The 25,325-nt window shown below is 39.1% G+C and overlaps 11 protein-coding genes across 11 annotated transcripts; 6 read left to right on the plus strand and 5 right to left on the minus strand.

Moving 5' to 3' along the window:
- Positions 1–47: 47 nt before the first annotated feature.
- On the plus strand, positions 48–917 carry CRD1 (cardiolipin synthase; the record flags this gene model as incomplete). Its single annotated transcript, XM_022821197.1, has 1 exon — positions 48–917. One exon carries the CDS (start codon positions 48–50, stop codon positions 915–917), a length of 870 nt encoding a protein of 289 aa, XP_022677583.1.
- A 167-nt stretch (positions 918–1,084) lies between these two features.
- CCT4 (chaperonin-containing T-complex subunit CCT4) lies at positions 1,085–2,677 on the minus strand (the record flags this gene model as incomplete). Its single annotated transcript, XM_022821198.1, has 1 exon — positions 1,085–2,677. The coding sequence occupies one exon, from the start codon at positions 2,675–2,677 to the stop codon at positions 1,085–1,087; it is 1,593 nt and encodes a 530-aa protein (XP_022677584.1).
- A 915-nt stretch (positions 2,678–3,592) lies between these two features.
- On the plus strand, positions 3,593–4,699 carry CDC123 (cell proliferation protein CDC123; the record flags this gene model as incomplete). The annotated part of the gene is made up of 1 exon (XM_022821199.1): positions 3,593–4,699. One exon carries the CDS (start codon positions 3,593–3,595, stop codon positions 4,697–4,699), a length of 1,107 nt encoding a protein of 368 aa, XP_022677585.1.
- Positions 4,700–4,930: 231 nt separating this feature from the next.
- On the minus strand, positions 4,931–7,015 carry FRE1 (ferric/cupric-chelate reductase; the record flags this gene model as incomplete). The annotated part of the gene is made up of 1 exon (XM_022821200.1): positions 4,931–7,015. The coding sequence occupies one exon, from the start codon at positions 7,013–7,015 to the stop codon at positions 4,931–4,933; it is 2,085 nt and encodes a 694-aa protein (XP_022677586.1).
- An 811-nt stretch (positions 7,016–7,826) lies between these two features.
- Positions 7,827–8,915, plus strand: KLMA_60521 (uncharacterized protein; the record flags this gene model as incomplete). The annotated part of the gene is made up of 1 exon (XM_022821201.1): positions 7,827–8,915. The coding sequence occupies one exon, from the start codon at positions 7,827–7,829 to the stop codon at positions 8,913–8,915; it is 1,089 nt and encodes a 362-aa protein (XP_022677587.1).
- A 558-nt stretch (positions 8,916–9,473) lies between these two features.
- On the plus strand, positions 9,474–11,036 carry CRR1 (putative glycosylase; the record flags this gene model as incomplete). Its single annotated transcript, XM_022821202.1, has 1 exon — positions 9,474–11,036. The coding sequence occupies one exon, from the start codon at positions 9,474–9,476 to the stop codon at positions 11,034–11,036; it is 1,563 nt and encodes a 520-aa protein (XP_022677588.1).
- A 549-nt stretch (positions 11,037–11,585) lies between these two features.
- On the plus strand, positions 11,586–15,221 carry COP1 (coatomer subunit alpha; the record flags this gene model as incomplete). Its single annotated transcript, XM_022821203.1, has 1 exon — positions 11,586–15,221. The coding sequence occupies one exon, from the start codon at positions 11,586–11,588 to the stop codon at positions 15,219–15,221; it is 3,636 nt and encodes a 1,211-aa protein (XP_022677589.1).
- Positions 15,222–15,406: 185 nt separating this feature from the next.
- On the minus strand, positions 15,407–16,390 carry SPC42 (Spc42p; the record flags this gene model as incomplete). The annotated part of the gene is made up of 1 exon (XM_022821204.1): positions 15,407–16,390. The coding sequence occupies one exon, from the start codon at positions 16,388–16,390 to the stop codon at positions 15,407–15,409; it is 984 nt and encodes a 327-aa protein (XP_022677590.1).
- Positions 16,391–16,765: 375 nt separating this feature from the next.
- Positions 16,766–18,475, minus strand: PHD1 (Phd1p; the record flags this gene model as incomplete). Its single annotated transcript, XM_022821205.1, has 1 exon — positions 16,766–18,475. One exon carries the CDS (start codon positions 18,473–18,475, stop codon positions 16,766–16,768), a length of 1,710 nt encoding a protein of 569 aa, XP_022677591.1.
- A 2,620-nt stretch (positions 18,476–21,095) lies between these two features.
- On the minus strand, positions 21,096–22,568 carry PRI2 (DNA primase subunit PRI2; the record flags this gene model as incomplete). The annotated part of the gene is made up of 1 exon (XM_022821206.1): positions 21,096–22,568. The coding sequence occupies one exon, from the start codon at positions 22,566–22,568 to the stop codon at positions 21,096–21,098; it is 1,473 nt and encodes a 490-aa protein (XP_022677592.1).
- A 1,123-nt stretch (positions 22,569–23,691) lies between these two features.
- MSK1 (lysine--tRNA ligase MSK1) lies at positions 23,692–25,260 on the plus strand (the record flags this gene model as incomplete). Its single annotated transcript, XM_022821208.1, has 1 exon — positions 23,692–25,260. The coding sequence occupies one exon, from the start codon at positions 23,692–23,694 to the stop codon at positions 25,258–25,260; it is 1,569 nt and encodes a 522-aa protein (XP_022677593.1).
- Between the last annotated feature and the right edge of the window lie 65 nt (positions 25,261–25,325).

The following is a 25,325-nucleotide window of genomic DNA, read 5'->3' on the forward strand; positions in this document are numbered from 1 at the left end:
GGCTCTTTTCATGCATGTCCTACCAAATTGGCTAATAATTTTGTGAAATGATTGTTCCTTTGCACACACACATATATAAACTGCCTATGATGAGGTATTTCAGTATAAGAGGAGGACGAGGGTATTCTGGAATAATGAATGGTATTTACCTACCAATTAGCAGAGTACATGTCCGGACATTTTCTCAGGCTCTGATAAAGAAAGCGGAGGAGCCTAAAAATGGTTCTAAAAAGGTTTCGGACATTGTTAAGATGAAAAATGGCATCTGGACAATACCGAACATCCTCACAATAAGCAGGATAGCATGTGCGCCTTTTATTGGCCATTATATCATAACACAAAATTTCACCCCAGCCATATGTTTGTTTGTTTATTCATGCATTACGGACTTTTTGGATGGGTATTTGGCTAGATCATATAAAATGCGGTCGGTTGCTGGAACTGTTTTGGATCCTATGGCCGATAAAATATTAATGATGACTACAACTGCAGCTTTATGCATTCCATCGGGTCCTCAAATTATTCCGTTGGGTGTAGCTGCCTTAATATTTGGCAGAGACTTCTTGTTGGGATTAAGCGCTACTTATTTTAGATACGCATCAATGAAGCACACGTACGGGAAAGTTACTTGGAATTCTTATTGGGACATATTCCACTATCCAAGCGCTGAGGTAAAACCAACAAGAATATCAAAATGGAACACTTTTGTGCAGATGATATATGTGGGGATGGGTGTTGTTCTGTTGATAATAAACAATTCTGTGGACGAGGATGACGAGAAACAAATGGCATTCAGAGAAAAATTTCAAAATGCCTTCACATTAATGGGATACTTAGTTAGTGTAACAACTATTTGGAGTGGAGCATCGTATATACACAATAAAGATGCCTTCCGTTACTTGAACAAGGTAAAATAGAAAATCATTTGCACTACAATGTAATGACGACCTTAGTAAATATATTCTAGAAGCATAGAGAGATTGGCACTAGAGCGGAATTGATTTTTTTGTTGTTGATGTAATATACAAATTAATTAGATTAGTCTATGGAAAATATATAGTCCAATTCAACTTTCTCTCTCTTTTTAGCGACTAAATGTAATATCATCAATACGTAGGATTGACTTGACACATTCTGAGGCCAATCTTATGGCACTGGTAGATACTAGGACCGGTTGAAGAATATGATCATCGTAAGTATTTGTAGTTCCAGAACGTCTTACTGAGATACCTGCGTTTGATTCACCGTTCTCATGTCTTAAACGTAATTCGGTGACAACATTTAAACTGTTTAGACCTGCATTTTCCGCTAGTGTTGTTGGAATAACTTCCAATGCTTGTGCATACTCTTGCCAAACAAATGCCTCTACACCTTCTAGGGCACGAGCTTCCTTCATTAGACGGCACGATACCTCGATTTCTGGGGCACCACCACCGGCGATCAATGCCCTTTCCTTCACCAAACAACGGATAACACATAGTGCATCATGTAGGGAACGTTCTGTCTCATCCAAGATCATGTTGTTGGCACCACGAATGACAACAGACACGGTAGGGTTAGTGTTAGTGGATTTGACACCGGTGATTGTGACGATGTTCGAACCATCACTTTCGACTTCTTCAACGACATCAGCAGATCCTAGTCTATCTTCGGTGAACAATTCGATGTCAGAAATTGGCTTACAACCTAAACTCTTGGACAAAAATTCGACTTCATCTCTTTCAATATCTCTGATAACCATTATTCCCAACTTTGATAGGAAATGCAATGCAAGATCGTTAACTGCGTCTCTCAAGATAGACTTTTGAATCAATAAAACGTTACACTTTGCCTTTTTGATCTTTTTACAAATGTTCAACAAGTATGCTCTTTCTTCCTTCAAGATCTTATCCATCTGTCTGTAGTCATTAACAACAATGTTGTTTTCGGTATCTGGCTTTGGAGGGGATATTTGGAACTGGATCAAACCGATTCTGGCCTTTTCAATTCTGGTTGGTCCGCCGGCACTTTTGGCGACATTCTGGGTCAAAACGACACCATTCACCATTTGGGTATCATCAATGGTACCACCCACTTTCTTGATCAAACGGATGTCATTCAAATCCACATTGGTGGAGTCGTGGGAAGCAATGTTCAACACACAGTCCACAGCCAATGGAGCCAAGAAAGACGAATGCTGGGACACAATCTTGGAACTCAACGAGGTGCTGGCGGCACGCACCAACGCCTCCTTGTCATCCAAAGAAATCTTCGTAGACATATCCAAAAGGATCTCGACCGATCTTTCAGCTGCTCTTTGGAAAGATTCGGCAATTATAGTGGGATGGATGCCCTTGTTCAATAATTTTTCAGCTGCACCTAAAAGAGCTCCAGTGATAATGACCACCGAAGTAGTACCATCACCGGCCTCCACATCCTGCGCACCAGAAACCTCCACAAGCATCTTCGCTACAGGGTGCAAAATAGCCATCTGTTTCAAGATCGTGTGCCCATCGTTGGAAATAATAACATCGCCCCTCGACGTCTTGATCATCTTATCCATACCTTTAGGTCCCAAAGACGTACGAATTGCATCGGAAACAGCACGGGCTGCAATGATATTAGCTTTACGCACCTCCTGTGGCTTTTCACGGTTCTTGAACGTAGCGTTCGAAGGCTGTTTTGCTTGCGAAACCATTTTTCTATCTCAAATCTGCGCTTTTACTATATTGGCCAATATTTAGTGCAATTCAATCCAATTCGATTCAATATAGAACAATAAATTAAGACTTTAATTCACTACTTCTTCTCCCTGCAAACAGTACCTTCTCAGCCTACGAATATCTCTCTCTCTTTTCCCAAATACTACTTCTATTTATTCATTCACACTATATGTCATTTCTAAATCATATTGTGTTATAATAATAATATAAATAATATTTCACTATTTTCCAACTTTCTCTGCCTACCACTTACCACTCACTGGGCATGGAAACTGTTTTCAGCCAGACATTTTGCCACTTTCGCCCAGAAAACCTCGCAGAAAAATACCGTTTTTCATGCTTTTTGTATATATTCCTGGGAAAAAAAACAAAACTTGTCGCCGCCGCTCTTCTTTCCCTCACTGAGAGAGAGCCAGAGCAAGAAAGAGCACGGCGAAAAAAAATAAAAAAATAAAAAAAATATCATAAGGACAGAACCATCGTTTAAGATGACCCACAAATGACAGACACGTGACTATTAATTTTTTTTCCCAAATTTTCATTTTTCATTTTTCTTTCCGTTCCCGACAGAAAAGAAAAAAAATGCTGGCATGGATGGGACGGCTCGGCAATAACGAGCGGTGGAGTTGTAGTAGTAGTAGTAGTAGAAATAGTGGCAGCAGCAGCAACAGTAATAGTAGTAGTAGTACTAAGTAAATCTTCAACAATGTTATGTATATGCAAGTTTGGAAGAGAAGACAACAGAAGAGAACAGATTTCCGAGCGCAGATCATCTAGCACATCTTTACTTGTCATAGCTGGCAGGGGATCAGGCCAGGGTTAGGGTTAGGCTTAGACTGATAGAGAGTACAGAGCAGCACTTACTTAAGAGTTGATTTTTTATCTAGGCTATGACCGAAGATAGCTACACACCGCTTGCCGAAATCAAGGCTAGCAGCAGTGAAATCAAGGCTTGTGCTTTTTCAGCATGGTACCACACGTTTAAGAAATATACACCAAAGGCTCACATAATCCATCCGTTACCGCAAGAGTTCATCAAATATTTGGCACAGGATGGCATCAGGTTATCGTTGGAAGAGAATGACTCGTCGTTTTATGATAGTTGCCTGAAACCAGACGACGATAACGATTACAGTGACTGGGAGGACAACCAGTTGCCCGAGAGTGAATCTGATGAGGAAAGTGAGTTTACGAACAACAAGAAGGAGGAAGAAGAAGAAATGGTCCCAATAGTGAACTTCCCGGACTTGCACAAGGAAATTTCCGACGTGATTCGTGAATACGGGGCCGTCACTCCGAAATTGAACTGGTCTGCTCCAAGGGATGCTACCTGGATTTTGCCCAACAACACGTCAAAATGTATTCATGTGAACGACGTGTACCTTCTCCTAAACGCATCAAACTACATAGCATATGATTTGGACCATGCCTTTGATGAATGCGAGGACAAAGTCGACCCGCAGTCGGTTCAGTATGAGTTGATCTTGAGAAAATGGTTCGATATCAATCCTGCGCTAGAGTTCAGAGTGTTTATCCGAGACGGTGAGATCTGTGGTATCTCGCAAAGGGATCTTAACTACTACAACTACCTAGAACCGTTGCAGGACACATTTACCACGCTGATAGAAGATTTTGTACACGATGTTGTTTTGCCAAAATTCGAGCTATCCTGTTTTGTACTAGATGTTTACTTACCAAGACCTTTTGTCCAGTGCTGGATCATTGATATCAATCCATGGTCTCGTACCACAGACCCCTTGCTATTCTCTTGGAGTGAACTTGCTTCTAAAAACTTGGAAGCGGAAACACAAGCAGAAATTAGGTTGATCACCGAACACAATATCGGTCGGTTTGTTACAAAAGAACACTCCGAAAATCATGTTCCAAAAGATATTGTAACAGCTAGTTTGGACCCAGAGTCATTAAGAGAGTTGACCTACAAATGGAAAGAGATCTTAAAAATGCAAGAAGAGGATGCCGAAAGTGATGATGATTAATTTCAAGAAGAGAGATGTTAACCATGAAACGGAAAATTTACGGTTATGGATTCCCTTTGAATATTAAAATCATATATTGGCTTTTATTTAATTACTGAATGTAGAAGTTTTGTTCCAGGAACACATTATGTGTTTTTCACACTATATACATAAATACTCTTAACAACGCAGGTACATTAGTGTATCGTCAAACCTGCTTGCATGAAAAAAAAAAACATAACAAGATACACTCTACCACGTAAACGACTCTTCTTCAAAATCGACATCGACTTTTGCAGTAGAAAGTTCCTCCTTAACACTGTATCTGACATCGTCGAGGAATGATGATGGCCCACAGGAAATAACGGTAATATTTTGTTCACTGTTTTCAATGCTTTCTCTAACCATTTGACGAATATCTGGACGACTTGCCAGATTGACGACTTCAAGATTGGACGACTTCGAATGAAATTGCTTTGGCTTTTCAGAGTAGTCCGATATAGATTCGAAATCCATATTTTCCTCTTTATTAGTACAAATGACAGTCACACGACAGTTATTCGAGGCTAGCCATTCTAATTCCTTTCCGAACCATTCCAAGCAGTTTAAATCATTGACGACCCATTTGAATTCATGTATAATACTTGTTGAAGTCTGTTCAATAACGGACTTTAGATGTGGGAATACTGCACTGACACCCAGACCACCCGCCATAGCTACTACTTTGCGCTTACTATTTTTGTAACATGGGAAACTGTTTCCATAAGGACCCTCTATCATCACATTATATTGCATTTCATCAACACCTGCTTTGAGAAGTCTATTGAGAACGTTTCTCGTTATACCCTTTTGTGCCTTAAATAAAATTGTCAGATGTGTTTCGCTATCTTCAGGCACAGATAAGATTGTGAATGGATGAGATTGGAAAGTATAAACCCAAGGGTCGTACTTCGAGAAGAAATAAACGAAGGCAAAGGAACCTGGATAGAACTTCAAGTACTTTGGCTTCTTAACCTTCATCTTGACAACACCATTTCCACAATCTGATACAGTTGCAGTTTGTAAACCACCACACAGAACTATCTTAGCGAACCTCATGACTCTATCAAAGCCCCAAATTCCAACCATTGCCCAAATCCATCCTAACCAACCCAATGTATTCATATGGTAATACATACAAACGATGAACATGACATTGAATATTTTGTGTAGAATGAGGAAGAATTCATATGCAAGATCCCTGAACCACTTGTAGCTGTGAACAACTAAGAAGAATGACAACATAGTTGCAAAGACACCCCATTGCCAATAAGCATCCTGCCACCAAACTTTGTAACCACCACCATCTTTAGAGTCTGCCCAAACGGTCCATATAACGGAATGGATAAAACCGAGAATCACCATCACATATGCAGTCCATTTATGGTAAAGGTTAAACGTCGCGTATGATATACCACTTATTGTAATAAATGGGTTGTTACGGATACCAAAGAAGTAAACGATGGGGAATAATGATATAGCCATCATATCCGTTCTGTAGGAGATTAAGGTCAAATTTCTGTACCATAGTGTCGCGAAATATGGATTTGGTAAAGTCACAATGTTGTATCCGACAGCGCAAGAAATAACCGTCTGGATTAAAAACACTGCAATGACCCAAAATTGCAAGTGGGTTGGAAATGAAATTTGAATAACTTTCCATAAAACATATGGCGAATTATGATGTCTACCAAGAACGGGTGGCAAAGTAAATGTCCTCCTAATCCAGTTTGTCTCCCAGGTAAATCCAAATATTCTCTTCGACAAATTAAAGAAAGATGCTAGGGCGATAATGGTTGCCCAATAAAATACCAAACCCCAACCAAACCATTGTGACCGCTCAGTAGCAACTGTATATTGCTTGAAACCTCTATGATAATATTGATAATTACTTTCGTTTACTTTCAATGGTGCATTGACTGGTGTAGTCAAGTCTTTATGTGTGGGTTCCCTTAAATATTGCGTAGCATTCTCTCTAAAACCTTTCATCTTCTCTAATGAGTAATGGAAGCCACCTTTTTGCTTGCAACGTAGCGCCACATGTCTTAGCGCATGGTTTCTCAATCTTTCGTTAGGTGAGTTATCATAAATACACTCGGTCACCGAACCGAGCCACTCTGTGTTGCCACATCTGCATGCGTAAGCTTTCATACCATTACTATGGGAATGACAGCCCCAATCGTACTGTAGTTCATAATAAATACATGCGGAAGCAATAGTTGAGTCCACAAACACTAAGGCGTTAACAGGATATCGACACCATAGGAAAATCCATGCTAGTAAAACGTATGCTCTCATTGTTTTACCTGATGTCTAGTTGATCCAGTTTCGTATTTTAGCGAGCCAGTTGGCAATTTTCAACTTAGTATAATGGGAAATGAATCACAGTTTGTCGATCGTTACAGCTTGCAGTCCATTATATAGCCTCTAAGAGCGATATAATAACTTGATAAGAGATCTGCATTGAGATTCATCTGAAAAAGCTCAATTCACTCAGCTTAATATGCTCTTCTGTCAAATTAGCTCACCTGTACGTAAATCGATATATACCTATAGCTGTATAGAGGAATGTTTTTTTTTTTTTCTTTCAGATTGTCGTTCGCTTTCAATGTCAATGCACCGGCCTAGATGTGAATGTAGCAAAAAATTTAAAGGCAGAGCATTTTAAACATCTCGAAAATTTCCGGCTCGAGCAAATATACATATATATATATATATATATATATATACGTACACAATGATCTGAATTTCAGAGCCGGGGTTGTGCCGTTCCACATTTTTTTTTTTCAAACGCCGACCTCAAAATTCCGAAAAGTCCTTCAGGTTGAAAGCTTGAAGAATATTGATGCTAGTCATGTGACTATACTAACCGCGGTCCGAACATTCAACATTGTTTTTCGTTGCATATGATTAGTTATAAATGTGATATGAATGCTTGACTGCAATCAGTCATTAAACCCCTCCAAATAGAATGTATATATAACACCGTGCTATAACAAGCTGTAATTTTCATACCTGGAGGAAAAGCATCATATCTGACTGTTGGGTAGTTCGTATCTTGCAGTTGCACTAAACAGTGCTTTAAAAGAGAATATTCAATTTTGATATAATGAATTCTAGTACAAGTTCCGAAATTACTAGCGTCAATGCATTGATCATTGGTGCTGGTGGGGTTGGTGTGATTACTGCATATTCTCTATATTTTGGTGGGAAGTGTAATGTTTCTCTGGTAACTAGATCAGATTATGAGCATGTTTCGGAATTTGGATACAAGATCGATTCCTGTGATTATGGGGAGATAAGAGATTGGAAACCTCACAACCTTTTCAAGACAGTGGAACATGCGGCAGCCTCTGGCAAGTTCTTCGATTATATAATCATTACCACCAAGAACATTCCGGATGGTCCAAAAGACTCCACGGTTCACGCTATTTTGAAGCCGGTAATTGAATCTAACTCTAGAGTAGAAGACTCAAGGGTAACCAATGTCGTATTGATTCAAAACGGTATTGATATCGAAAAGGAAGTCCTCGAAAACTTTGATAAGAGCACTTTCCACCTATCACTCCTCTCAGGAGTTCAATTGATTGCATCTACGAAGATAGGACCTGGACACATTGTTCAGAAAGGGAAGGATCATGTGAGTTTCGGAGCCTTCAATAAGAACGATGATATTGCGATTGGACAGGCGAAAAAGCTTGTAGAATTGTATCACAACGAACCTCACAATACCTGTCTCTTTGATGAAGATGTCAGATACACGCGGTGGAAGAAATTGTTATATAATGCTGCTATTAACACAACCACAGCTCTTGTTGGATTGGATGTCCCTAGATGCTTCGAATTTTCTACTGACAAAAAAGCAACGGAATATGAATTGTTCAGACCTGCTATGGAAGAAATAATTTCCATTGCTGCTAGTGAAAATGTCATTGTGGAGAAAGAATTAGTGGATTTTTTCAATGATGTTACAAGAAACATTATGTATAAACCTTCAATGTGCGTGGATTTAGAAAATGGAAGGTTAATGGAACTTGAGGTAATTCTCGGTAATCCTATAAGAATAGCCAAAGAAAAGGGTATTCGCACTCCAACTCTAAGTGTGCTCTATAACTTACTCTACTTGATTCAAAATAAACTAAAAGAACAAAAAAAGATAATCGAATTTGATGAAGAAACCTTGAAGTTGGTATCCTAACTTGTTGTTTTTTCCCCTGTTAAGTTCATGCTTTCACTTCAAATAGCACCAAATATGCAAGGTAGCGTACTACTAGCGATAATCTTCGTCTATTTTTCTTTTCTTTTACGTCATTTTCCTATAGTCTACTCCAGATCTTTCAAAAAGATCTATTATATTGAGCTGACGAATATATGTATCGTTTATCTAACATTCTTCAAAAATCAAATTTGCAGGAAAGACACAAGAAATAACACATGCTATAATATACAACAGTCTGTTTGAAACTTGAAGAAGTATCCGTTTTGTGTCACTTATTTTATCTTTTTATTTTTCGATTTTTTTGTTCATTGAACCCTGTCTGCATTTTAATTGTCGTGCGTCAGAGTACAAAATGACAATGCTTATAGAAATATTATTACAACAAATAAAGCTTATCAATTACAGATTCGTACTATCATAGATACACAGGCTACTAAAATCGGGTTATATTATTAATTAAAGATAACAATTAGTGCGGTACACACAGGAATCATTCGGCTGACGCATAAATAAGAATTAAAAAAGTATCAATCCAATATGATTTTATTATCAAATATCATATTTTGGATACTTTACGCCGGAGTGTTTCCGTCGTTTGGACAAGTTATCAGGTATTTCCCAGAAACTACAATTCCATGTGCTTCAGGAGCCAATTGCCCTGAAGCATGGCCATGTTGTTCGCAATTTGGAATGTGCGGCTCTGGACCTTTTTGTATTGGTGGATGCAATCCAAGATTTTCGAATAAACCTGGGAGTTGTTTAGGACAACCGGCTTTGTTACCCCCAATTTCCTCCAATTTTAAAGCTCAAAGTTCAATGGAAGAAAAACCAGCCCTACACAGTAGTTTCAATATAAGAAAGGAGTCTTCCTTCGGTTCAGAGGCTGTTAGCAGTGGTCAATCGGATTTGAACAAAAGAGGGTTGATATACTATGCCGACTTCTTGATATCTCCATTACAGCAGAAGATCAAAAGCATGTTGAGAGATTACCATTTCACATATAGCGGTTTCGTGAGTTATAGCGGTCCTGGTCAGCTAACCCTTGGTATGCCTCGTCACTCAACTGGTAGTATAATATCTGCTACTAAGTCCTTCCTCTATGGTAGAAGTACCGTTAAAATGAAGACCGCCAGAGGTCGTGGAGTTGTGACAGCAATTGTATTGTTATCAGCGGTTGGTGATGAAATCGATTTCGAGTTCATTGGAGGTGAATTGTTGCATACACAATCGAACTATTATCATCAAGGTGAGTTAAACCACACTAGAATGGTCAAATTGCCTGTTGCGTCCGATAGTTTTGCTAACACGCATATTTATGAAGTAGATTGGAATGAAGAAAGAATACATTGGATTATTGATGGGGCTATTGCCAGGACCTTATACAAAAAGGAAACTTGGAACGAGGAAAAGAAGTTGTTTGAGTATCCTCAAACTCCAATGAGATTACAAGTATCAGTATGGCCAGCTGGAAGGGTTGATGCAGCTCCTGGTACAATACAATGGGCAGGGGGATTAATAGACTGGGATAATTCCCCAGATATTTTGCAAACAGGGCAGTTTTATGCTACCGTTGAATCCGTTACAATAACGCCTTTTGAGAACAAATTTTGGTCACAAATAGTTACTGACTTACAGAAGTCAAAACAAACCTTGAACTCTGACACTCTATTAGATATCACTTATGATTTCAACTATGACACTGTTGAAACCACAAAATGGCGTGAAGAATCGGTAGTGTGGAAAAGAGGTAAGCTTCCATACCTCAGCGCACCAGATAAAAATGGTTTAAACCCTGGAGAGGCAAAATTTGGCACCATGGTAGATAGGCAACTACTAATCGAACAAGATGTAAACCCTGATAACCAATTTATTCAGGATATATCAAAGAAGCTGAGTACAACAAATAATGACATGCTACTGCAAGCTCCATCATCAAAGAATGAAAAGCAGAAAGGTAAGAGCAAGAGTAAAAATAAAAATAAAAATAAAAAGAACAAAAAAGATAGTAAGCCGGCTTCAAGCAATGGTAGAAGCTTTCACGACTTGAACCCTATCAGAAGGCTCATTACTGTATTCAAACTACTATCTTTGACGGAATAGTGGTGTTAAATACATATGGTATACTTTTGAAGCGGCAAGATATATATAATAAATAATACTAATAATAAAATCAGCAGAAAATTCTTTAATTGAAAAGGATGACAATTAGTTGATATAGTTAGAGAGAATTCGCATTATAACACTCATATTTTTAAATATGGGTTATAAGGTTAGAGAAGTATTATTCGACGTATGACGTTTTATACTGTCATAAGGGATAAACTGAACAGCGGGTAACAGTTACCCTACTATATTTGAAAGAAAAAAAAGAGTTGGGCTCGTCTAAAATTAAAAAAGGACAACCTAGACAAATAAACACGATCAATGAACTATTAAAACTAGCTAATCACGATCAAAGTAACATTGTTTCTGAATAACGGAGACTTCAGGCACAAAGTGAGGTGTTATTCAAGAGTAAAGTTGAACAAAAAGAATTCAATTGAGTTGGGTTCCCAAGAAAACAGTAAATAAGCTACTGTATTTTTGTTTGTTTGCTCTTTTTTCAACCTAGCAGGATCTCGACCGTACACTTCTTAGAACCTTTTTGCCATGAAGATGTTAACAAAGTTTGAGTCCAAGTCTACCAGGGCGAAAGGAATTGCCTTTCATCCATCCAGACCATGGGTTTTGGTAGCACTTTTCTCTTCTACCATCCAATTGTGGGATTACCGTATGGGTGTTTTGCTTCACCGTTTTGAAGATCACGAGGGCCCTGTTCGAGGAATTGATTTCCATCCAACGCAGCCTTTATTTGTTTCGGCAGGTGATGATTATACTATCAAGGTTTGGTCTCTTGAAACCAATAAATGTTTGTTCACCTTAGATGGACACTTGGATTATGTCCGTACCGTATTCTTCCATCATGAATTGCCATGGATCATTTCTAGTTCTGACGATCAAACGATTCGTATTTGGAATTGGCAAAACAGAAAAGAAATTGCCTGCTTAACAGGCCATAATCACTTCGTTATGTGTGCTCAATTCCATCCAGTCGAGGACTTAGTCGTATCTGCTTCCTTGGATGAAACAGTGAGAGTGTGGGATATTTCAGGCTTGAGAAAGAGACACTCCGCTCCAGGTTCACAATCTTTTGATGAACAAATGAGACAACAACAAAACCTGCTTGATGGAGGTTTTGGTGACTGTGTCGTAAAGTTCATTCTTGAAGGTCATACTAGAGGTGTTAATTGGGCCTCTTTCCATCCTACATTGCCATTAATTGTTTCTGGTTCTGATGACCGTCAAGTTAAATTATGGAGAATGAGCGCTACAAAGGCTTGGGAAGTTGATACTTGCAGGGGACATACAAATAACGTGGACTCTGTCATTTTCCATCCGTACCAGAATTTGATTATATCTGTTGGTGAGGACAAAACTTTGAGAGTTTGGGATCTGGACAAAAGAACTCCAGTAAAGCAATTTAAAAGAGAGAACGATAGATTCTGGTTAGTGAGAGCTCATCCAAATTTGAACTTGTTTGGTGCTGCTCATGATTCTGGTATTATGATATTTAAACTTGACCGTGAAAGACCACCAACTGCAACTAACCAAAACCAATTGTTCTTTATTAACAAAGAGAAACAAGTACAAATGTTTGATTATCACAAAAGAATCACTTCTCTTCCATACGTTTCATTAAAGAACATTGGTAAGCCTTGGAGCTCCTTCCGCAGCATGTCATACAACCCATCTCAACACTCGGTATTGGTCAATTCTTCCGAGAAGGAATCTGACAGATTCAGTTTATGCGTCCTACCAAAACAACCAACTGGAGCAGTAGAAGCTAGTAATGTTATTACTGATGACGGTAGCTTTGCTACATTTGTTGCTCGTAACAGATTTATCGTGCATAACAGCAGTTCAAGTAGTTTGGAAGTGCGCAGTCTAGATAACAAGGTTACAAAATCCATCAAATTATCTGCTAGCGTAAAGGACATTACATTGGCTGCACCTGGTACTGTATTGATCTTATACAGTCATTCCGTTGTATTGATGGATGTTCAACAAGGTAAAGCCCTTGCGGAATTACCTTTGAAGAATATCAAATACACTGTGTGGTCACAAGATGGTCAATACGTCGCATTGATGAGCAAGCACACATTGACTATTGCCAATAGAAAATTGGAAATTGTTACATCCAACCACGAAAGTATCAGAATTAAGAGTGCCAGCTGGGATGAAACCGGGGTTTTGATTTACTCTACGTTGAACCACATTAAGTACTGCTTGTTGAATGGTGATTCAGGTATTATCAAAACTTTAGAAAAAACCCTCTATATTTCAAAGGTTCATGGAAAATTCGTATATGCTTTGAATAGAGAAGGTGAAGTTGAAATTTTGACCATTGATCCTACAGAATATCGTTTCAAGAAAGCTTTGGTTAACAAGAACTTCCCAGAAGTTATACGTATCATTAAGAATTCTAATCTAGTTGGCCAAAATATCATTTCGTACTTGCAAAAGTCAGGATATCCAGAAATCGCTCTACAATTTGTTGAAGATCCCCAAACGCGTTTCGATTTAGCAACTCAATATGGTAATCTTGAAGTTGCATTGGAAGAGGCTGAAAAGCTAAACAACGATCTTGTTTGGGAAAAGTTAGGTAAGGAAGCTTTCGCTCAGGGCAACACTGATATCGTCGAATTAGTTTATCAAAACACCAAACAATTTGATAAATTATCATTTTTGTATCTATTGAAAGGTGACACTTCGAAGCTGACAAAAATGGAAACTATTGCTGAACATCGTTCTGATATTGCAGGTTTGATTCAAAACACTTTCTATAATAACTCCATACAAAAGCGCGCAAGTGTGTTTTTGAATGCTGGGTCTGCTCCATTGGCTTATGCTGTCGCTAAGGCGAATGGCGATGATGATCTTGCAGAGTCTATTTTGCAATCTGAGGAAATTGATGAGCAAGATGTGTCTTTGCCAGAGATTGTATCTTCGTCAACAAATATTAAAAACAGTGTTTTGCCTGCCCCATTAAAGAACTGGCCTTTGAAGGATGCCGAAGTCTCTTTCTTTGAAAAGGCATTGCTCGGTCAAATGCAAGAATTGGATATTTCTGACGAAAAAGAAGAAGAACCACTTGAATCACAGGAGGTAGACCAATTTGCAATCGCTGACCAAGAAAATATTGAATTCGAAGATGAAGATATCGGTAATGAAGAAGATGCTTGGGACTTAGATGAAAATGACTTAGAGTTAGACGACGACTTAGAGCCGGAGGAAACTGAAGTCGCAGAGGAGACTGGGGAGGAATCAGAATTACCTACTTGGATCAAAAATTCCAAACTTCCTGCAGTGCTAGTTGCCGCAGGTGCGTTTGACGCGGCTGCACAAGCATTGAACAAACAAGTAGCTGTTGTCAACTTTGAGCCTCTCAGAAAACGCTTTATTGATATATACGATGGTGCTAGAACATACATCAGCGGAACGCCTAATGAAATTCCTTCTATAGTTGGATATATCCGTGCTGTTGCTGACGAAGAGGACAGATCAAAAATCCTACCGCTTGTTCCAGGTGTTGAAGTTGTAACAGCTATCTTGAACGAAGGTTTCAAAGCATTTAAAGCCAATAAGCTAGAAATTGCCATTCAACATTTCCGTGATGTGATCTATACCGTTTCTTTATTGGTGGTGAATGACAAAGAGGATGAGACAACTGCACAATCCGCCTTGGCTACTGCCCGTGAGTATGTTTTAGGTCTATCCATGGAACTTGAGCGTCGTTCCCTACCGGCAAGTGATGTTAAACGTAATCTAGAACTAGCCGCATATTTCAGCAGAACAAAGCTCCTCCCTGTTCATAGAAGTAATGCTTTGAATGTTGCTATGACTCAATCATTTAAAAATAAGAACTTTGTGTTGGCTTCATATTTTGCAGGCGAATTCTTAAAGATTGTCACTACCGGAGCTCGTGCTGAACAAGCCCAAAAAATTAAGGCTAAAGCTGACAGCTTGGCTCACGATGCAATTGAAATTGATTTCGATCCTTACGCCGAGTTTGATATTTGTGCAGCTTCTCATACTCCAATATACAAAGGTACTCCTTCCGTTACAGATCCACTAACGGGTGCGAAGTACCATGTGTCTGAGAAGGGCAAGATTGACTCTATTGCGTTGATCTCGAAAATCGGAGCTCCTGCTTCGGGACTAAGGATACAATTGTCTATAAATTAGGATTATTCTTTATATGAAACCAAAATCAACCAAAATATATAAATATACTTACGCTTCAGTAATCCCAATACTAAGAAAATAGGAAAAACTGAAAGTCACCGTAACCAGGTATAGGTAGAGTAATTTTTTTAATTGTATATTACAGGCTCTAGATACAAAGGTGTGCTAATTAGAAACAAAAGATGTCACCATAATGAATATTGTTTATTGGCGACGCTATTATCATTCTCTTTCCGCAGCTTTCTTGGTGTCTGAGTTGGAGTTGGGGTAGGGGTTTCTAGAGATTCTTTTAGATTTACGAATTTTGGCTCGGGCGGGTGATTCTCGGAGTGTGATTTTACGTGACAGTGCTCACAATGCAAGGGATGTGAATTTTCATTGTGATACCCTTGTTGATTGGACTTATGGTGATTGTAGTGCTCTGAATGGTGTTCAGAAGTTGATCTTGACAGCGGATTAGGTGTATTAGAACTATTCATATTTAGTTCCTCCATCAAATCAATCAATTCTTTGTTTAATGATAGCTTTCGCAGTTCGTTTTCCTTCTTTATAAGGAGTTTCCGCTTTAAAATATCGATTTGGTCCTGCAAATGTTTAAACTCCTGCGATTCTGAAACTATAATATCGTCGTCATTCACAATCTTGATATCCTGCTTAGAAAATCCACTACGACTCCCATCGTGCTGTTTCTGTACAGCCTCATTAACCAGCTTTGTTAGAAGCTCTAATTTCTCATATATATCGTCAATTTTGCTTTCTTCTGTACGGTTATTTTTTTTTACTTGTATATGTTCTGCTTGACTGCCTTGGTGGTCTTGAGGAGATGAGAAATGTGGCGAGTCCGATTTATAGCTTGGTATATTATTTGAGTAACGTATATCTTGTTGCTGTTGTTGTTGTTGTTGTTGTTGCTGTTGTTGTTGTTGCTGTTGCATTTTTTTGTTCAGCTCCGTGTATTTTATTAGCTTAGCTCGAAAGGACCCGATTAACACATTCAATCTATCAATTTCTTCTTGTTTCTGTGTTAACTGCTTATGCAAATCTTTGTTCTGTTTTATTAATTCATTTATCATTGAAGAGTTGTAGATATATTCTTCTGGTACCATACGCTCATTCACGTCATTTTGTCCGAATCCGAACCTTTTAGGCGTTGATCCCATTGGAATCATTTCTTAATAGCAGTGAACCAGTACTACTTTGTGACCCCACTATCGACTTATACGACAAAAACTTGTTAAGCTTACTGTCCTAATTATTATGTAGACAGCTTATAATCATGATTGTTTTTTTGATTTAGGTATGTTTCGTTTCATCCACAAAATAAACACGTAAAGCCAACATCCTGAGTTTTGTTTTCGGTTTTTGGAAGAAAAACACGAATAGAAGCATACACGTGACCTCCCTGGATAAAGAAGGAATAGTATAAACGTCTAAACGGTAGGAACTACTAATGTAGCTCCACGTGTTGTTTATCAAGCTTTGTAAAGGTACTTAGATGAGTTAAATGGTGGTATATATAGTTACAACGGACATTTCCAGAGGTGTTAATCCTTCATACTAGTAGCGATGTTATTTGGTTTCTCAGAAGCAGAGGAACCGTCCAACTGATTGTTACTAGAACCATTGATATCATGATTGGTAACTTGAGAACTACCATGATGGTGGTGCATTTGAGTATGATTTGGTCCATTTGGAGATGGTCGCAGAGATTGTTGATGAGAATTGTCATCCTGAACTTCTTTAATATTAGCATTAGAACCTGAGAGATGTTGGTTTTGATCATAAGAACTCCCTTGCTGCATAACAACACCAGCTTGGGAAATAGGCATTATATGACTAGAAGGTGTGTTTTGGACATTATTATGAGGCAAAGAGTTTTGCTGAGGAGTTGAAATTAGAGTTTGGTGATGTTGATGAGGCTGCTGGTACTTACCGTTAGACTCTTGTTGAATGATCGATTGTATATCTCTAACAAATAACGGATATAGTAGATCAACTATTTTCTCCCTTTGAGCCATAACTAGTGCTCTTTCAAATGGTATCCATACACCCTTTAGATGCATAGAGCCAATTTTCACCACATGTCTAATCTTCTCAGCTTTTAATATACCATCTCTTCTACCTCTTGTCATTCTAGTAACATTTAATAATTTCGTACCATTTATCATATCATTATCAGCCCTTCTTACTACCGTGACACCATTGGCTTCAACTTGGTAGCATAAGGTGTTTTCATCTTCCCACATAGTGGTTGTCACCTTTGATCTTTGGCCCTGTTGTGAGAAAGTAGGAAGATTTTGTTGTGTTGGAGTCAAATTCGACTTCTTTCCTGACTTACGTCTCTTCATTGGGAAGTCCTTTGGGTTGGGGGAAGAGCTACCAAATGAGCTCATAGGACTATTATTTCCGAATTGGCCGCCGCCTATGGATGTAGCTGAGCCGTTGCGGGAGGTAGAAGTAGGTATTCCTGCTGTACTTTGATTTGCTTGCTGCTGCATCAATGGTAGGCCATATTGTTGGAAGCGAGGGTATTGGTATGAGGAAGTATGTGGCAAGTGATAGTAACGCGAGCTGGGCGATTGAGTGTAACCATTAGAGTGTTGAGACACTGTTGAAATGACCGGAGGAGCCAATGGTTGTTGTTGTTGTTGTTGCTGTTGCTGTGATTGTTGCGCTTGCTGCTGCGTCTGCTGCTGCGTCTGTCCAGTCAGTTCAGGCTCTTCGTCCTGTGGTGGCATTTGTTGACCCATTTGCTGGGATAGTTGTTGATAGTAATACGAGTAACCAGAATAAGGATAGTACATGACTTGCTGAGTGCCATTTGCCATGGGCTGTAGCTGGGGTAAGCCCTTCTCATACTGTTGTTGTTGTTGTTGTTGTTGCTGCTGCTGCTGCTGCTGCTGTTGCTGAGCCTGTTGAACCTGTTGTGATTGTTGAGACTGTTGGCTTTGTTGTTGGCCTTGTTGTTGCGGCTGGCTGTAATTGCTGTACTGCTGGTTTTGAGGATTTAAGCGTTGTAATATTCCCGAAGTAGTGTCGTCGCCTGGTTGGTGGTGACTTGGTTGACCGCCAATCTGAGGGACTTGTGATGCTGAGGGGACTTGCCCAATTTGAGAAACTTGAGGAATCTGTTGTACTTGCCCAATTGGAGGCGGCATCTGACCTTGAGCTTGCGCCTGAGCTTGTGCCTGGGCCTGGGCCTGAGCTTGGGCCTGCCCATAGTACGGATAATCCCAGTATCCGTAATAATTCATTGGAAGAAGAGGTAGAAAGAAGAAGAAGAAGAAGAAGAGACAAAAAAAGTGCGCCTAGTAAACAAATAAATAAGACGGTAGAGCTAAGAGGTATTATCCTATTGTATAATCGAGTTGAATATCAATCAAGTGTACGCTAGTTTGAAAACCTGCAAACTCGCCAATTTTATCAAATTATCGGGAACGCAAATGGGGATCCTATCAGTTCAGAAGTAAATAGAGTTGAAAAAAAAGAGCGTTTTATTTTATTTTACTTTTTTTTTTCAAAACAAGATCCTGAAACAATAAATTACCAAACGTGTTCTGGTTTTCCCTCCTAACTTCGCGTCTCCTTTAATCTATAATCACCACTTTATCTTGGTTATATCATAAATCTGTCCTTATTATCGCTTGTTCTTATGTTATTTGTTTTTCTTTATTTATGTTGTTTATTGTCTCTTTTATTTTGTTTCGTTTTGATTATTTTTTTTTTTAAAAAAAAAAAAAAAAAAACATATAGTATGTGAGTGTGTGCGTATGTACGTGTGTCTATAGTATTAGTGTTTTATTTTTTTTTATTTTTTTTTATTTTTTTTTTTTGACTTTCTTGCAGTCGTAGATGCATAGGAAGATCCAAGAAGCAAGCGCCCGGCTTCCGGCGTCCGGCGATCAGACACACACTCGCACGTACGGACGCACACTAGTACACATATACACATATACACATACACATACACACGCAACTACACAACACATATTAGACGGTAGCTGAAACATGCAAGGTGGGTGTTTGGGGTTTCGACCTGAGTAGGAACGCTGCAAGAAGGCGTTTTTCGCGAATTCTGGAGTACTGATCGGCCTGGGTACTATTGGGACTGGCATGCGGCTCGTGCGTAGATTCTCTAGGTCGGATGCCCGGTCAATGGAAAATAAAAAAAAAAAAAAAACAGTAAAAAAACAACTAAAACACTACACAACAAAGACTGCAGAAGCGTATTGGCGCAGTGTTTGCGCACGCCAATACCATTTCCCATTTCCCATTGCTACGGCGAGCACCGTGCAAAGTACCAGCGGGCAATTAGTTCCAGTTGGAGAACTGCAGCTTTCTCGTTTTATGTCTCTGCTGTTAAAAATACGTTTTGTGTGTACTACTTTTCCTTTTTATTCTCCTTTGCGTTGACATGACATTGCATCATGCTGAGAGGGAGGGGTAGCATCAAGATACAGGGCGTAGCTACTGCAATATTGTCAGAAGCGCGCGCATGATATGCCAGATGAGCAGGATGTGTAATCAATTATACATATATTTGCTTTTAGTAGTGAGTTAGTAATTAAGGTGAAGGGATAGAGAAAGGGGGAGGGGGAAGGAGTAAAAGCTATTCCAAGAATAAAAAAGGCTGCAGAACCGGTGCTTTCTGTTTCTATCTGTATTCCATCTGCCGGCGATTGCGGTATAAACCGGATTCTCCACACGCTTCTATGCGGCGTTACTTGAGAACAATGCGCAGACCAAAGAGGAAAAGAGTTGGAACAAGGGAACATAGACAGGCCTGTAGTAATTGAAACGCAAAAGGAGCAGAAACCTAGGCATGTAACACTGCCTCATCTCTCGCCCGCAGTCTAATTTCATAATTTTGCATCGGAAAAGCTTGAGATTACCGCGCAGTATGCGAGTTTCCACCATAGAAATGCTTTTATTAACACCTTACAGAGATACCTTGCGGGTTTACAATATGAGAATGCTTCTACAAACGGTAGGCAATCTCCCAGACTTTTCATGTGAGATTTATTAGCAGCATTCAAGGTTTTGACACGTATGTATGTACGCATGTATGTACGCATGTAGGTAGGTATGTATGTATGTGTGTGTATAGCATAGTATGCAGATTTTCCGCAAAGGCCAGTTTGTCCAATCCACTCCAATCCCCACCCAATCCTGTTCTGTCCTGTTCAGTGCAGTTTTCAAATGAATTGAATTGAATTGAATTGAATTGAGTAGGTTTGGATAGGCTTAGGATTTGGATTAATTGTCTGTTTATCGAGATTAGTGCAACGCTGGGTGCGCGTGTGGTGAGCTCTACTTTTCTTCTTCCCTCAGGTGATTTGGAAAATCCATGAATTTTTCCCGCGGGCCTTCTACGCTTCGACAGGCAACCGACGCGGAATACGCTAATGCCTACATTTGCCCATGTTCAACTGTGCCTTCCATTTTCGGCTGCAGGATGGTCTATGTGCACTTACGCCCGTCTTATGCCCGTGTTGAACTTAGCCTTTCGTTCTCTCCCCTCCGCGGAATCATTAAACCGGAACTGTGGCTTTGCATTGCATGCTTTTCTTTGCAAGTGTTTCGTATTGCATGATTATTGTTTTCGCTGTTCGGTTTTTTTTGGTGCTGTTGCTGCCGCCTGCTGCTGCTGCCTGCTGCTGTTATGTGGTCTTTTTGGTTTAGAAATTTGCCAGCCGCATGACAAAGGCTCCTTTCCTTTGGCCCCGCATGCCCGGTGTTGTGAATGAAGATTTACTAGGTGTATACGTGGCTAAATGCGACTTATGTAACGAAAGTATTATTAGTGTGAGGACCAGTATTACGAGCTTTGAGACTTCTTACTGGTAGTAGTTGTATGAATGGTATATAGTAGGATTATGGAACAGTTTCGCATTGCCTTGATCTTTCGAAGTACTGGTTTGGATGCACAATTTGCAGTTCAGACACCGCTGTACCTTTGTGAACTGCTTCAAATACTTTCGTGCATGCTATCGTGTAATCTTGCTGTTGACAGGATTCGACAACACTGTTGATTTGTTGTTGGGTTAGGGACATCTCCTTTAATGTAGAAGCAAGTTTGTCCGCATTGTAGTCTCTGTATGGACAACCGTGGTACTCTCCTCTACTGGGTCGCGGTTTCGAAAGAATGGTACGGCAGTCCCATGGTTTGTAGTTTATCCTATTACCTTCAAGACCGTAATTGTGACGAAAGTTGTACCTGTACTCTTTATTGAACTGGTCAACAGTCATCTTCCCCCCTTGGGTAAACGATTCAGTCCAGAATTGCAATGCCTCATCCACAGAGAGGCCAATACCTTTCAAGAAAAAAGAAAGCTGTTGACGACCCTGGTATCTAAGATGGTGGTTCGCTTGCAATTGCTCCATGAGTTGCTTGGCGCATAGAGGGAAATGTGACATAATTTCTTTTGTTTTCACTGTCCGATGGGTGAATTCGTCATTGACTCCTGTGCCATTCAGTTCTTGGGATTCTGTAACTACATAACCAGAAGACAGATGATGTAAGATAGGCAATAATCTGTCGTCCTCATTTAGTTTTGGTATCATCTGGTATGTGCGCATTAGCTCTGTCTGTAAGTTTTCGCTGAATTCGTTGCTAATCAAGTTTAGTTGCTGGAATTGAGGCACATATGCCCATCCTCGACGTACATACACTTGGCGAGACCCCACCAAGTCCATCACATTTTCCATTGGCAATTTGTAATATTTTTCTCTATTGAAAAACTGCTTCCTTTGGTTCTCATCTGTCAATGATAATTGGAAAGATAGAATATGTGAAACGGTCTGGTATAACTCAGTGGAGATACTTTGTTTTTCTTCTTCATCAATTGCTTCCAAATATGGAAGGTCTAGACATTTGATGAACTTTAGTTGATCTTGGGTAGTGAGCATTTGGAACCGTATCTTGAATAATAACGTTTCTGCTCTCACAAACTTGTCCCTTAGTTCTTTTGATCGACAGAAACAAAGACGCAAAATGAAATGTGAATAGTAATCCTTCTTTCTTGATTCTATATCAGTGCCTAGGTTGAGCTTGTTGCTTAAAATCGGTTTGATTACTGATTCAATTTCTTTCATACTTCTGTTTCTTTGCCATAAAGATTCTAGTTCCAATAGCACTTTTAACCGATCGATAGCCCATGTCTCAAATTGTTCCAGCGTTATTTCACCACGAGGTGGTAATCGATACCATGTAAGTCTAGTTGGGTAAAGAACATCGTACTGCATACCATCATCTTCATTACCGTAACCTTTTATATCTATATGATTCTGCTCATCATCAATGAAATTACGTCTATTGGCAACACGTTTCTTCGTTTGTCTAAACATAGTGAGACACTTTCAGAGTACACCAGCGAAAGGAGTCCACTTAGTTAGTTAGTCCTTCTGAATGAATTACACCAAGTTGCACTTGCTTTGATATGAATGCCCTAACTAAAAAGATTAAGCATTGCATCTCAAAAATGATTTATGAAGACGCGTTTTGTTACCCGTAATTTAATTTCGCGTGTTTCAAAGAATACTACTGAGATATTTCATTTCGATTTTTTTTTTTTAGTTCATGCATTTTTTTTCGTCGAGTATAAAAGGTTAAGGCTAATCCATGTTCACAAACAAAAACTTCATTACAAATACCAACCCACAGTTAATTAGAAATATCTACCTAAAAAGATACACTGAGAAACTATAAGGTTTCATGGAGGAAAAGTGCGGACCAAGAGCGGGTGCTCTTGTGTACTAACTGCGATGTTAGGTGATATCACTACATGTCTCGTATTTGTTTTGTGTTGTTCGTTCTAGTCTAGATGATGATGACGTCAATTTAAAATAAGCATGTATTACTTGATTTTTGATATTACAAGTTACTCTATTTTGAGTTCCTTCTAATATCATTACAGGAAACAACTCATTGACTGAGCTAGACTGTAGTGTTTTCCTTTTGTATTGATATCCCATCTCAGTTGGTACATTGTGTGAACTGGTCCCATATCTCCATTTATATATCAACTGTAGACTATGTCAAATGTTTTCGAAATGATGAGCATTATTTACTGCGTTATCGTATTGAATGGCTGTTTAAGTACAGCATATCGGAAAACAAACTATACAGATTTTTAACCACTGAATATCGAAAACATTGATTCTCTTATCTCTTGTAACCAAAGATCTATAGCAAGTTTAGAATGACTTTTTTTGTGTATCTGCCTAAAACACTAATTCCTTCCTCTATGGAGTTGGACTTTATTCTTGTAGTCAGAGCAGACGTTTTTTTCCACCATTCATTCATTCTAATTAGAATACCGTGAGGAAAGCTTGAGTGAACTATCCAAAATTAAAAAAAAAAAAAAAAAATAATACAAAGAAGTATCGATGAAGGGCACAGTATGCTCTATTCCATAGGCTATTAGGAGTTCGGTGTCTTTCATTCGAAATTCAAGGCCTTTCTACTGATATGTGGTGTCAAGACATGTTACGTACGAAATTGCTGATTGGTAGTCTCAGAAGATTATATTCATCAGGCGCCTCTACTCTTGAATACAAGGCAAGAAACGTCCAGATTCAAAACAACGTATCCAAATGGTATCCCTCCCTTTCACACCTTCCGAAAACCACGACAGATATATCAAATTTCTTTAAACAATATAATGGGTTAGCAGAAGATGATCGATCAGTTAAGCATATTCTTCAAGGAAAAATCATTGGTATGCGATTCTCAGGGAAAAAGATTGGATTCATCAATCTCTTAAATGATAAGCATACTCTACAGCTAATAGTCAACTTTAATAACTTAAACATGACAAATGAAGAGTTCCAAACGCATTTGAAACAGTTCAAGGTGGGAGATCATATCCAAGTTTCAGGTTTTCCAGGATTATCACAGAAACAAAAGACCTTGTCTTTAAAGGTAACAGAACCCATACAGATACTTTCTGCATCACAGATACCGATTCCGCCTAAACTTGAGGATGCAAGCAAGAGAAATTCAAATAAAGTTTTGGATTATCTAGTTAATGGTACGGAAACTCTATACATACGGCACCTGATTATTAAGAGAATCAGGGAATGGTTGTATAATAGAGAATTCGTAGAAGTCGAAACTCCCATCATCTCATCCAAATCAAGTGGAGCGAATGCAAAACCTTTTGAAACGTGTTGCACAGCGATCGATAAAGATGAGACAGCAGAACTGCGGATAGCACCAGAATTGTGGTTAAAGAGACTTTGTATTGGAGGTATGAACAGAATATTTGAGATTGGGAAAGTATTTCGAAACGAAGGTATCGATGCCACACACAACCCTGAATTTACCACACTGGAATTTTATCAGTGTTATACTGATATGGAGCAACTTATAGAAATGAGCGAGTCCCTTGTAAAATACGTATGCGAAGGAATCGATACTCCTAAATCGAAAGAACTCTTACAACATCTTGAGAAGAACGAATGGAAGTTCAAAAGACTAGAGTTCCTACCAACACTGTACACTCAAACAAATATAGACTTCAGCACCATAGATTTGAACGATGCTGATGGAATTAAAAACTTGTTATTGAAGCATGATATTCATATTCCTTCAAATTGTCAGTCAACGCAACAGATTTTAAACGAACTATGCGCTAGATACGTCGAATCACAATGCGATACATTACTTCCCACTGTAATATATCATCATCCCACGATACTATCTCCTCTTGCCAAGTCAGATCCAGAGCATCCTCAAGTGACTAAGCGCTTTGAAATATTTATAAAAGGCAAAGAGTACATAAATGCTTATGAAGAAGAGAACTGCCCTGACTTGCAGTTAAAAAAATTTGCACAACAGTCGGAAGCCAGAGACAAGTTCAACGACGCCGAAATGATGGGTATTGATTTGCCGTATGTCCAAGCTATGAAATACGGAATGCCACCAATCGGTGGTTTTGGTCTTGGAATTGACCGCTTGTGTATGTTATTGACTGACAGTCAGAGGATCGAGCAAGTACTAAGTTTTGGTACATTGGATGATGTAAACAGACAGTAAAGGTCTTTTGTTGAAAAGTTATAGCCATATTCCTCCATTCTATCAATTGGTTTCACGACGCGTAA

This window comes from Kluyveromyces marxianus, chromosome 6, assembly GCF_001417885.1.
Source record: "Kluyveromyces marxianus DMKU3-1042 DNA, complete genome, chromosome 6".
Lineage (NCBI taxonomy): Eukaryota > Fungi > Ascomycota > Saccharomycetes > Saccharomycetales > Saccharomycetaceae > Kluyveromyces > Kluyveromyces marxianus.